This window comes from Coregonus clupeaformis, chromosome 25 (assembly GCF_020615455.1).
Source record: "Coregonus clupeaformis isolate EN_2021a chromosome 25, ASM2061545v1, whole genome shotgun sequence".
NCBI classification, from domain to species: Eukaryota; Metazoa; Chordata; class Actinopteri; order Salmoniformes; family Salmonidae; genus Coregonus; species Coregonus clupeaformis.
Window position 1 is genome coordinate 1,458,556 of NC_059216.1, and position 14,465 is coordinate 1,473,020.

Genomic DNA, 14,465 nt, shown 5'->3' on the forward strand with positions numbered 1-14,465 from the left:
AGCCAACAGGATTAATGATCCCCCCTGTCACAAAAAGAGAGGGAAGAGAGAGAGAGCAAAAGTCAATAGTGTAATCCTTTGAAAATCACACTTCTCCGCAGTGCCAGAAAAGAAGAGAATAGCATCAGCTTACTCCCAGTTAGTACAGACAGAGAGCGAGGGAGAGAGAGTGAAGGGTGAGAGAGAGGAAGAGAGAGTAGGAAAGAGAGAGAGGAAGACAGAGATAAGAGAGAAAAATAGATAGAGAGCGAAAGAGAGAATTCTTAAAGCTACCTTTAAGAATGTGGACCATAAAACAGTTAACATATGCACATTGTCAATAGCAACAGCTGTTGGTGTGTCTTTATTTGAGCGGAGAGACTCCTCGGCGGCCCCTAGATGGCAATGCAATCAAACACTTTCACTAAAACACCACCGGTACACTGCATTAATAGGCTCCCACACACACACAGAGAGACACACACGCACAGATACGTGTGCACACCCTACTCCAGACTGCCATTAAAAAACGACTTTGATTCTGTTATAGATTTCTGAATAAATGTTTACAGCTTGGATGTCTACAAGAGGATGTGTTTAACTTTTCATTAATGGAGGGGTGTGTGTGTGTGTGTGTGACTGTGTGTGGGTGTGGGTGTGTGTGTGTTGGCTGTTTGGTTTCAATTAAAACACTCATGTCTGCCAACATGAAACAATGTGTTGATATCAGTCTACCCTTGCTTCTCTAAGTGAGAGAGAGTCATTCCCTGAGATATTCAGAAGGTAAAAGTGAACAGTTATATTGCAGGAGGGAGAGAGAGAGGAGAGATAGAAAGGGAATAGACAGCGAGAAGACAGGGACAGGCCTTACTTATTTATATCTACCTCAGATTTAAAAGGACTCGCCTACGCTCGACACAATGTAACATTTGGAAGAAAAAAGCATCTCTCTCTCTCTCTCTCTCTCTCTCTCTCTCTCTCTCTCTCTCTCTCTCTCTCTCTCTCTCTCTCTCTCTCTCTCTCTCTCTCTCTCTCTCTCTCTCTCTCTCTCTCTCTCTCTCTCTCTCTCTCTCTCTCTCTCTCTCTCTCTCTCTCTCTCTCTCTCTCTCTCAATTCAATTCAATTTAAGGGCTTTATTGGCATGGGAAACGTGTGTTAACATTGCCAAAGCAAGTGAAGTAGATAGTAAACAAAAGTGAAATAAACAATAAATATTAACAGTAAACATTACACTCAGAAGTTTCAAAAGAATAAAGACATTTCAAATGTCATATTATGTATATATACAGTGTTGTAACAATGTGCAAATAGTTAAAGTACAAATGGGAAAATAAATAAACATAAATATGGGTTGTATTTACAATGGTGTTTGTTCTTCACTGGTTGCCCCTTTTCTTGTGGCAACAGGTCACAAATCTTGCAGCTGTGATGGCACACTGTGGTTTTTCACCCAGTAGATAAGGGAGTTTATCAAAATTGGATTTGTTTTCGAATTCTTTGTGGATCGCTGTAATCTGAGGGAAATATGTGTCTCTAATATGGTCATACATTTGGCAGGAGGTTAGGAAGTGCAGCTCAGTTTCCACCTCATTTTGTGGGCAGTGTGCACATAGCCTGGCTTCTCTTGAGAGCCAGGTCTGCCTTACGGCGGCCTTTCTCAATAGCAAGGCTATGCTCACTGAGTCTGTACATAGTCAAAGCTTTCCTTAAGTTTGGGTCAGTCACAGTGGTCAGGTATTCTGCCACTGTGTACTCTCTGTTTAGGGCCAAATAGCATTCTAGTTTGCTCTGTTTTTTTGTTTGTTCTTTCCAATGTGTCAAGTAATTCTCTTTTTGTTTTCTCATGATTTGGTTGGGTCTAGTTGTGTTGTTGTTGTTGTTGTCCTGGGGCTGTGTGGGGTCTGTTTGTGTTTGTGAACAGAGCCCCAGGACAAGCTTACTTAGGGGACTCTTCTCCAAGTTCATCTCTCTGTAGGTGATGGCTTTGTTATGGAAGGTTTGGGAATCGCTTCCTTTTAAGTGGTTATAGAATTTAACGGCTCTTTTCTGGATTTTGATAATTAGCGGGTATTGGCCTAATTCTGCTCTCTCTCTCTCTCTCTCTCTCTCTCTCTCTCTCTCTCTCTCTCTCTCTCTCTCTCTCTCTCTCTCTCTCTCTCTCTCTCTCTCTCTCTCTCTCTCTCTCTCTCTCTCTCTCTCTCTCTCTCTCTGCAAGCATAGGTCTCCCTTGGCCTGTGTGTGTGTGATGCAGGTGGACAGACGCGGTGCAGACAGGGACAGGCTATCATACTAATTAAGAATAACCATGTGTATTTGTCAGAATAATTATGCTGATTATCTCTCACAGTCACAGAGCAGAAAGGAGGAGCTGGGACTTCTATTAGCATATGTCATAGACTACACACACACACACACACACGACAAAGAATTCCACCATTCATTTCATTTAAACTCTGTAAGCGCTCTGGCTTTATTCACTAGTACAGTAAAAGCTCTCATCTCTCTGCTTCTCTTCTTTCCCAAATACAAAACACACTAAATATATTCACAGGAGAGAAAACTGTCAAAATACATGCGATACTGCAGGAAAATGTAGCCTTTGAAAAATCCCTGTTGAATGTTGAATTAAGACCAAACGATATGAAATGTAAAGCCTATTTACAGTAACAGTATATTTATTTATTTAACCTTTATTTAACTAGGCAAGTCAGTTAAGAACAAATTCTTATTTACAATGACGGCCTCCCAAAAGGCAAAAGGCCTCCTGCGGGGACGGGGGATAAAAATTTTAAAAAATAGGACAAAATAAACATCACAACAAGAGAGACACCACAACACTACATAAATAGAGACCTAAGACAACAACCCAGCATGGTAGCAACACCACATGACAACAACATGGTAGCAACACCACATGACAACAACATGGTAGCAACACAACATGACATCAACATGGTAGCAACACCACATGACAACAACATGGTAGCAACACAACATGACAACAACATGGTAGCAACACCACATGACAACAACATGGTAGCAACACCACATGACAACAACATGGTAGCAACACAACATGACAACAACATGGTAGCAACACCACATGACAACAACATGGTAGCAACACAACATGGCAGCAGAACAACATGGCAATTATTATTATTATTATTATATATATTTTTATATAACATTTTTATGCCAGCCAGAGACAGTCCAGGTCAGCCCCATGGGAGCAGTAATTGTTTTGGAGTTTCATGAGGTGAAACCACAGGAGATTGGTGGCAACTTAATTGGGGAGAACGGGCTCGTGGTAATGACTGGAGCGGAATAGGTGGAATGATAACAAACACATGGTTTCCATGTGTTTGATGCCATTACATTTGCTCCGTTCCGGCCATTATTATGAGCCGTCCACCCCTAAGCAGCCTCCTGAGGTGAAACTGCCCACCACACAGTGGTGTGTGTGTGTGTGTATGTTAATGCCCTGTGTGAGTGGAATACACACACACTCATACACAGTGCCACGGGGGCAGCCTGCATGTCTCCGGCCAACTCAGAGGGTGGAGAGGTGGCTGCTGGGAGGGCTGTTCTGGGCATGCCTGGTCCACACTGGCAGCCATTATTGTTTTTGGCGTCTCGAGGCCCCAGGACAGGTCATCAGGCCCAGGGAGCTTGGGCGGCTAGGATGTGCCTGTTTATAATTCTCTAATAATTCACCCTGCAGCCTGACCTTCTGTATGTGAGTGGGTGCGGATGCCAGTGTCCCAGTCCTCTGAGTTCAGATGGAGTGCTACACATTTTTACATTTTAGTCATTTAGCAGACGCTCTTATCCAGAGCGACTTACAGTTAGTGCATACAAACAGTGGGGGGAAAAAGTATTTAGTCAGCCACCAATTATGCAAGTTCTCCCACTTAAAAAGATGAGAGAGGCCTGTAATTTTCGGCCTGTAATTTTCATCACGTCAACTATCCAGAAAAAAAAATCCAGAAAATCACATTGTAGGATTTTTAATGAATTTATTTGCAAATTATGGTGGAAAATAAGTATTTGGTCACCTACAAACAAGCAAGATTTCTGGCTCTCACCTCACAGACCTGTAACTTCTTCTTTAAGAGGCTCCTCTGTCCTCCACTCGTTACCTGTATTAATGGCACCTGTTTGAACTTGTTATCAGTATAAAAGACACCTGTCCACAACCTCAAACAGTCACACTCCAAACTCCACTATGGCCAAGACCAAAGAGCTGTCAAAGGACACCAGAAACCTGCACCAGGCTGGGAAGACTGAATCTGCAATAGGTAAGCAGCTTTGTTTGAAGAAATCAACTGTGGGAGCAATTATTAGGAAATGGAAGACATACAAGACCACTGATAATCTCCCTCGATCTGGGGCTCCATGCAAGATCTCACCCCGTGGGGTCAAAATTATCACAAGAACGGTGAGCAAAAATCCCAGAACCACACGGGGGGACCTAGTGAATGACCTGCAGAGAGCTGGGACCAAAGTAACAAAGCCTACCATTAGTAACACACTACGCCGCCAGGGACTCAAATCCTGCAGTGCCAGACGTGTCCCCCTGCTTAAGCCAGTACATGTCCAGGCCCGTCTGAAGTTTGCTAGAGTGCATTTGGATGATCCAGAAGAGGATTGGGAGAATGTCATATGGTCAGATGAAACCAAAATAGAACTTTTTGGTAAAAACTCAACTCGTCGTGTTTGGAGGACAAAGAATGCTGAGTTGCATCCAAAGAACACCATACCTACTGTGAAGCATGGGGGTGAAAACATCATGCTTTGGGGCTGTTTTTCTGCAAAGGGACCAGGACGACTGATCCGTGTAAAGGAAAGAATGAATGGGGCCATGTATCGTGAGATTTTGAGTGAAAACCTCCTTCCATCAGCAAGGGCATTGAAGATGAAACGTGGCTGGGTCTTTCAGCATGACAATGATCCCAAACACACCGCCCGGGCAACGAAGGAGTGGCTTCGTAAGAAGCATTTCAAGGTCCTGGAGTGGCCTAGCCAGTCTCCAGATCTCAACCCCATAGAAAATCTTTGGAGGGAGTTGAAAGTCAGTGTTGCCCAGCGACAGCCCCAAAACATCACTGCTCTAGAGGAGATCTGCATGGAGGAATGGGCCAAAATACCAGCAACAGTGTGTGAAAACCTTGTGAAGACTTATAGAAAACGTTTGACCTGTGTCATTGCCAACAAAGGGTATATAACAAAGTATTGAGAAACTTTTGTTATTGACCAAATACTTATTTTCCACCATAATTTGCAAATAAATTCATTAAAAATCCTACAATGTGATTTTCAGGAATTTTTTTTCTCATTTTGTCTGTCATAGTTGACCTATGATGAAAATTACAGGCCTCTCTCATCTTTTTAAGTGGGAGAACTTGCACAATTGGTGGCTGACTAAATACTTTTTCCCCCACTGTATATCTTTTTTCATACTGGCCCCACGTGGGAATCGAACCCACAACCCTGGTGTTGCAAACGCCATGCTCTACCAACTGAGCTACATCCCTGCCGGCCATTCCCTCCCCTACCCTGGACCAATTGTGCGCCGCCCCATGGGTCTCCCGGTCGCGGCCGGCTACGACAGAGCCTGGATTCGAACCAGGATCTCTAGCGGCACAGCTAGTACTGTGATGCGCAGTGCCTTAGACCACTGCGCCACACATGTATGCACACAAAAACGCACACACACATACACATCAATTACTGCACACACACACATCAATTCAACAGGCATTGCACTATTTACACAACAAGATAATAATATAACATATTTAAATATTTTTCTTCCAGAATGAAATCTCAGAATGGTTTGAGGTTTTTAACAAAACAACCACGTAGAGCCCTCATATTATCCCTGCACATTGTAAATATGGTATTGGCACTGACCCTGGAACTGACCCTGTGTATAGCTACTGACCCTGGAACTGACCCTGTGTATAGCTACTGACCCTGGAACTGGATATAGCTTACAGTATATATTTATTTTTATTTATTTGTAACCTTTATTTAACTAGGCATGTCATTTAAGAACAAATTCTTATTTACAATGACGGCCTACCAAAAGGCTAAAGGTCTCCTGCGGGGACGGGGGCTGGGATTAAAAATACAAATATAGGACAAAACACACAAGAGAGACACCACAACACTACATAAAGAGAGACCTAAGACAACAACGTAGCATGGCAGCAACACATGACAACACAGCATGGTAGCAACACGACATGACAACAACATGGTAGCAACACAACATGGAAGCAGCACAAAACATGGTACAAACATTATTGGGCAAAGACAATAGCACAAAGGCAAGAAGGTACAGACAACAATACATCACGCGAAGCAGCCACAACTGTCAGTAAGAGTGTCCATGATTGAGTCTTTGAATGAAGAGATGGAGATAAAACTGTCCAGTTTGAGTATTTTTTGCAGCTCGTTCCGTACTTACTTTCCTGTGTTCTTCTTATTTTTATTTCGCGTGTTTCTTGTGTTCTACTTTCTGATATACTGATATTGATTACTGCATTGTTGGGAAAGAGCTTGCAAGAAAGACATTTCACTGTGCTTAAAAACTTGAAACTATTTCCAAAGCGCATAATAACTTGACACTGTTTGAAGACAGCCAGCACGGTTGTGAGGATCATTGTGAATAGTGTCTACTTGACGAATCCCTTTTGACATTTACCACGTCACTCTGAATGCTATTATCAGTTCTTCACACACATATCACACTTCACACTCACATTCTGTACATACAGTCCTGTTGGATTCTCTTCCTCACAATGGTGGAATTAAGTGTTCTAAAGGGTCTGTTACAAGCAGGTTTCAAGTTTTAATGTCACGTGCACAAGTACAGTGAAATCAGTGGAGGCTGCTGAGGGGAGGACAGCTCATAATAATGGCTGGTACGGCGCAAATGGAATGGCATCGTACACATGGAAACCATGTGTTTGATGTATTTGATACCATTCCACTGATTCTGCTCCAGTCATTACCACAAGCCCGTTCTCCCCAAATAAGGTACCACCAACCTCCTGTGAGTGAAATGCCTTTCTTGCAAGCTCTAAACCCAACAATGCAGTAATCAATATAAATGTAGTACTAAACAAAGCAGGTCAACTTTATGTGTATTCCATACCCTCTCCTATCTTCACTTCAGTTCACTTTTTGTCTTTACTTCAAGTTGTAATATATGTTGATTGAAGGTAGTTATCATGCGGTGGGGAAGGGATAAATCCAACAAGCGTGCACACACGCACACACACATTCCTCTACAGTCTCGTCATCCAATCTTTTTTCACACATTAGGATGAGTGAAAAGCACTACAAACACACATACACTCCTCTTGAGACATACAATAACATCTCTGCACACATTTACAGAACGAGGGAGCTCTTGTCTGGAGAGATAAAGAGAGCTGGAGAGAGGGAAGAAGCGAGAGAGAGAGATGGAGTAGTTGTGGTTGTTGTAGATTATTATTTGCTGTTTATGCGAGGGGCCTGCGTGAGACAATCATCCCAAGTCCCCTACAATCAGGGCCTGAGTACAGTGGCGAAGGGTGGGGGTTGGGGCGAGACCTAACGAACCCTCTACCCTCCTACCCTCTCTCTCCTCTTCTCTTCTCTCCACTCCACTCCTCTGTCCACTCCCTCGCTTCCCTCCACTCCACAGTACTCTTCATTCCATTCCATTGTGCCACTGAGTCCAAGGGCAAAGCCCTCTCTCTCCTCCTCCTCTCTCCTCCTTTCTCTACCACTCCCTCTCTTCCCTCTCCACCCTCTTTCTGCACCAGGAGATTCAAGCAGCAAGTTTAAGGAATAAAACGCCTCACTGAAACTTGTGTGAAAGAGAAAGAGAGTGAGAGAGAAAGAGAGAGAGAAAGAGGGAGAGATAATTGCAATAAAAGAGAGGAAGATTAGAAAAAGACAATGACGGGGCTAATGAGAGAGATATGGAACAATAGAGCATGTCATTTGTCCTCTTCTGACCGGGGTCATCAGTGTGTGATCTGTGACAACACTGTGACCTAATCTTCGTGTCACCTCTGACCTTCAGCCCAGCCTCTACGACCAGGAGTTTTAGGACCCGACCGTGTTTGCTTCCAACCACTCGTCTCCAACAGTGCAACGACGTGCGTTTGACCCAGTGTTGACGGCGAGACACGGTCCACCGGTCGCCCCTCGCTGTCCCTCTCGCTTTCCTCCTTGTTCTTAATGGTAAACTAACAGATTGTAAACATGCTGCTAGCACTTCTCTCCCTCTCTGTCTCTACCCCCCTCCTTCCTTCCCTCGCTCCCTCTCTCTTTTTTCCGGGAGTATTTTTTAAACAATGTCCTTCATGTTAGAGTGGTTACTGCAGCAGAAGGACATCATTAGCGCCGTGGTTCAACTGTAATTTACACCATTAGAGAGGCAGGAGCCAATTTTATTGGCTAGTAAATTTCAGCTCTGAAATATTTAGACCATATGGCTCAATTTGTGTAATAACCTTAATTTCTGCACCCTTCAGGTCCTGGTGGCTGCTGGGGCTGGCGGTGGAGCGAGGAGCATACACACACACGCACACACACACACACAGTGCTAGACGGTAGCGGTAGCTGCATCAGATTAATGCGGTGTCAGGTTGTGTTTGGGTGAAGGCGTGCGAGCAGCAACCAGATGGTCCCGGGGCTGATGACTGTCAGGGGTCCTGATCTGATCAATCGCATGTATTAATACATCTCCCTTCACCAGGGGCCCCAGGGGCCCTACACACAACATCTGGAGAGGAGGGAGGAAGGAGGGAGAGAGGGAGGAGGAGGAGAGGAGGGAGGAAAGAGAAGGAGAGGGGTATAGTGTAGGAATGTATATGTCCAGTATTAATACATCTGACTTCATCAGGGGTCCAGGGACCACAACACAACATCTGGATAGAGAGGGAAGAGAGGAGAGAGGGAGGAGAGGAGAGAGGGAGGAGAGGAGAGAGGGGAAAGAAAAGAGGAGGGAGGAACGATAGTGTGAAAAAATGAAGTGGAGAGAGTAGAGAGAAGACAGAGGGAGAGAATAGTGTGAAAAAGAGGGAGATATAGAAAAGAGGGAAAGAGGCTGGATCTGGAATAGGAAGTGAGGAGCGAATAGGTGTTAGGCTAGCATCTCTAGATTGGTGTACAGTGTGTGTGTGTGTATGTGTAACCGCGGTGTGCCAGGCGGGCGCGGGGTTCTGGCGGGGCAGACCGCCTGCGTTCTGTACCCTCATTCTGTCCGATCGCCATGACGACCCCATTAATCTTCCACACTGGCACGGAGAGGAGCTCCCAGCCCAGTCAGAGATCAATACACACACACACACACACACACACACACACACACACACACACACACACACACACACACACACACACAGGCTCATTGCATATATCTGTGGTGTTGATCTCCCTCTCAGTTGTGGACATTAGTGAGGAGAACATCAAACCATCTGCTCTGAAGGCTGTCAGACTAGAGAGGAGAAAACTATACCAGACTACACATTAGATACACTGCTGATTAACTGCCAACTTCTCTCCCATTAACCCATAAACCTAACAACTTCACCAACCTGTTTTTCCACATAAAAACAGACTTGCACTGTTTTTAGACAAAATAGGTTGGTGGAGTTTTTTATGCTAATTGAAGAGAAAGGGAGAGAGGAGGAGAGAGAAGGAGAGAGGAGAGAGATGGAGGAGAGGAGGAGAGGAGGAGAGAGATGGAAAGAGATGGAGGAGAGGAGGAGAGAGGAGGAGATGAGAGGAGGAGAGGAGAGAGGAGGAAAGAGAAAATGTTAGAGAGAGAAGAGAACAAAGAAAACAAATACGGAGTAGAGAATCAACCTGTGGTTAGTGAACAGTTGTCTACAGTAAGATCAATAGACAGCAGAGTGTGGAGTCCACAGAGAAACAGGTGTGATAGCATAAGGCCAGAGGTAGAGAGCTACGGTCCCAACCTCCCAAACCCCGGCCCGCAGACAAAACACACACACACACACACACACACACACACACACACACACACACACACACACACACACACACACACACACCCACCCACACACCCACCCACCAGTGGAACAGAGGTGATTTCATGAACATTCATACACATTCGCGTGATGAGTAACCTTGCCTGAAGACTTGTCTTAGCTCCTGGCCTTGGCTTTAGGTCAGAGGAGTAACACAGTCTTGTGTCTCTTCGTTCTTTTTTTCTCAGTGAGCGACTGAGACTGACTGCACGCCCCCAGTGTCACAAATGACCGTGGCGGCATTCTGGCCGCTCCACATCAATGAAACACACGCACACGCACGCGCACACACACACACACACACACACACACACACACACACACACACACACACACACTGCTCCATATCAATGAGGAGGTGAAAGGTCTGTATTTCCATGCTGTATTAATTATGACTGACGACACAAAGGTCAGAGGGTGAGAAAACAAGATGTATGAAGCAACTAGATATCTATATACACCACCCTTTTACATTGTTCTCTCTCTCTCTATTTCTCATCCTCTCTTTCTTCCCTTATGGAAAAACCACATGAATTCCACATGTGAACACGTGAAGTCTTCCAAAAAACACGTTTTCATGTGATCACACGTGATCTTACGTGAAGTTAATGTGATAACATGTGACAACATGTAAATCAACATGTGATCAATGACAATCAACAACAATGGCATCGTGGTGAAAGTGATGGTATATACGTCGACACACAGAGCTTTGAGCGGTGGCGTGGTGTACTGAGGGGATGGCATCACAGAGAGGCGTTGGCATGGCGTTCTACTGATGTCAGGCTGTTTACTGAGCTGCCAGGTTACATTTAGACTGGCTGACAGGCAGCAGGGGAGGATGTGTGTGTGTGTGTGTGTGTGTGTGTGTGTGTGTGTGTGTGTGTGTGTGTGTGTGTGTGTGTGTATGTATGTGTGTGAAAGGCACATTTACAGTTATTCTCTGTGTGGGAGCGTTGGAGCAGACTTGGCGTGGAGGATTGTGGGAAGGTCCCTGGAGGACAGGAGCCCCTGGCTGTGTGTATGCCTACAGGCCCCTTCACTGGCAAACAGATGGCACCAGCACCACAGGCTGTGCCCAACACATACACGCAATGATAATACAGACACGGATGCATATCGTGTGTGTGTGTGGCATATCGTGTGTGTGTGTACTGTCCTACCGGTACAGTCAGCGCAGTAATAGTAGAGGTGTTGAGAGTGGGGTCTGTGTGCTGTTTTCTGTACACCAGGTGATACTGTGAAATCCTTCCATTGGGTTGTCCAGGCTGTGTCCAGTTCAACTGTACTGAGTACGCACCTGCAGATATTACACACACAGTGAGAATAACATAGGAAGTGAAACATCACATTTTCTTCCCTCCCTCTCGTTCATCTCTCACTCACTCGTCGGTGTGACAATAGGAGGAGCAATGTCCTCTGGACCCGCCTCCATGGTGACAGCTGAAGCCCATTGGCTGTGAGCAGAGCCCCGGGAGTTGTGGGCATGTACTCTGTACTGGTATTGTCTGAAGGGCTGGAGGGCGTCGCTGGCGTCGATGAACTCTAGCGGCCCATTGGACCAGATAAACACCAGCAGCTCCTCCTGCGTCCCCATTGGTCGCCTTGCAGGAAACAGGAAGAGCAAGTAAGTTACACTAACTAACCCTGAGATTCATCTCTACGCCTTAGTTCCAACTTCAGAGACAGATAGAGAGAGAGAGAAATAGGAAGAGGGGTTAAAAGAGATTTATTTTTTTATTTTTTATTTCACCTTTATTTAACCAAGAGCAATACAAGTTCTCATTTACAACTGCGACCTGGCCAAGATAAAGCAAAGCAGTGCGATAAAACAACACAGAGTTACATATGGGGTAAAAAAACATAAAGTCAAAAAATACAACAGAAAATATATATACAGTGTGTGCAAATGTAGCAAGTTATGGAGGTAAGGCAATAAATAGGCTATAGTGCAAAATAATTACAATTAGTATTAACACTGGAATGCTAGATGTGCAAGAGATTATGTGCAAATAGAGATACAGGGGTGCAAAAGAGCAAAATAAATAACAATATAGGGATGAGGTAGTTGGGTGGGCTAATTTCAGATGGGCTGTGTACAGGTGCAGTGATCGGTAAGGTGCTCTGACAACTGATCCTTAAAGTTAGTGAGGGAGATAAGAGTCTCCAGCTTCAGAGATTTTTGCAATTCGTTCCAGTCATTGGCAGCAGAGAACTGGAAGGAATGGCGGCCAAAGGAGGTGTTGGCTTTGGGGATGACCAGTGAGATATACCTGCTGGAGCGCAGACTACGGGTGGGTGCTGCTATGGTGACCAATGAGCTAAGATAAGGCGGGGATTTGCCTAGCAGTGATTTATAGATGGCCTGGAGCCAGTGGGTTTGACGACGAACATGTAGTGAGGACCAGCCAACAAGAGCGTACAGGTCACAGTGGTGGGTAGTGTATGGGGCTTTGGAGACAAAACGGATGGCACTGTGATAGACTACATCCAATTTGCTGAGTAGAGTGTTGAAGGCTATTTTGTAAATGACATCGCCGAAGTCAAGGATCGGTAGGATAGTCAGTTTTACGAGGGCATGTTTGGCAGCATGAGTGAAGGAGGCTTTGTTGCGAAATAGGAAGCCGATTCTAGATTTAACTTTGGATTGGAGATTCTTAATGTGAGTCTGGAAGGAGAGTTTACAGTCTAACCAGACACCTAGGTATTTGTAGTTGTCCACATACTCTAGGTCAGACCCGTCGAGAGTAGTGATTCTAGTCGGGTGGGCGGGTGCCAGCAGCGTTCGATTGAAGAGCATGCATTTAGTTTTACTAGTGTTTAAGAGCAGTTGGAGGCTACTGAAGGAGTGTTGTATGGCATTGAAGCTCGTTTGGAGGTTTGTTAACACAGTGTCCAATGAAGGGCCAGATGTATACAAAATGGTGTCGTCTGCGTAGAGGTGGATCTGAGAGTCACCAGCAGCAAGAGCAACATCATTGATATACACGGAGAAAAGAGTCGGCCCAAGAATTGAACCCTGTGGCACCCCCATAGAGACTGCCATAGGTCCAGACAACAGGCCCTCCGATTTGACACACTGAACTCTATCTGAGAAGTAGTTGGTGAACCAGGCGAGGCAGTCATTTGAGAAACCAAGGCTATTTAGTCTGCCAATAAGAATGCGGTGGTTGACAGAGTCGAAAGCCTTGGCCAGGTCGATGAAGACGGCTGCAAGGTACTGTCTATTATCGATCGCGGTTATAATATCGTTTAGGACCTTGAGCGTGGCTGAAGTGCACCCATGACCAGCTCGGAAACCGGATTGCATAGCGGAGAAGGTACGGTGGGATTCGAAATGGTCGGTGATCTGTTTGTTAACTTGGCTTTCAAATACTTTGAAAGGCAGGGCAGGATGGATATAGGTCTGTAACAGTTTGGATCTAGAGTGTCACCCCCTTTGAAGAGGGGGATGACCGCGGCAGCTTTCCAATCTCTGGGGATCTCAGACGTTACGAAAGAGAGGTTGAACAGGCTAGTAATAGGGGTTGCGACAATTTCGGCGGCTAGTTTTAGAAAGAAAGGGTCCAGATTGTCTAGCCCAGCTGATTTGTAGGGGTCCAGATTTTGCAGCTCTTTCAGAACATCAGCTGTCTGAATTTGTGTGAAGGAGAAGCGGGGGGGGGCATGGGTAAGTTGCAGCGGAGGGTGCAGAGTTGGTGGCCGGGGTAGTGGTAGCCAGGTGGAAAGCATGGCCAGCCGTAGCAAAATACTTGTTGAAATTCTTGATTATTGTAGATTTATCGGTGGTGATTGTGTTTCCTAGCCTCAGTGCAGTGGGCAGCTGGGAGGAAGTGCTCTTATTCTCCATGGACTTTACAGTGTCCCAAAACTTTTTGGAGTTAGTGCTACAGGAGTGGGAAAGGCTAAAAAGTTAGCCTTTGCTTTCCTGACTGCTTGTGTATATTGGTTCCTAACTTCCCTGAAAAGTTGCATATCGCCGGGGCTATTTGATGCTAATGCAGTACGCCACAGGATGTTTTTGTGCTGGTCAAGGGCAGTCAAGTCTGAGGAGAACCAGGGGCTATATCTGTTCTTAGTTCTGTATTTTTTGAATGGGGCATGTTTATTTAAGATTGAGAGGAAATTACTTTTAAAGAACAACCAGGCATCCTCTACTGACGGAATGAGATCTATATCCATCCAGGATACCTGGGCCAGGTCAATTAGGAAGGCCTGCTCGCTAAAGTGTTTTAGGGAGCGTTTGACAGTGATGAGGGGTGGTCGTTTGACCGCGGACCCGTTACGGACGCAGGCAATAAGGCAGTGATCGCTGAGATCCTGGTTGATGACAGCGGAGGTGTATTTAGAGGGTAAGTTAGTCAGGATGATATCTATGAGGGTACCCATGTTTACGGATTTAGGGTTGTACCTGGTAGGTTCGTTGAT

At 45.3% G+C, this 14,465-nt stretch overlaps 1 protein-coding gene across 1 annotated transcript in view; it reads right to left on the reverse strand.

Moving 5' to 3' along the window:
- The window catches only part of si:ch211-57i17.5 (usherin), an 89,084-nt gene that overhangs the window by 17,407 nt on the left and 57,212 nt on the right, over window positions 1-14,465 (reverse strand). Inside the window, exons 10-11 of the mRNA XM_045207407.1 lie at window positions 11,424-11,641; window positions 11,201-11,337 (exon numbers count right to left, since the gene is read on the reverse strand). Of these exons, the coding sequence (XP_045063342.1) occupies window positions 11,201-11,337; window positions 11,424-11,641 (355 nt within the window). The remainder of the gene's footprint in view (window positions 1-11,200; window positions 11,338-11,423; window positions 11,642-14,465) is intronic.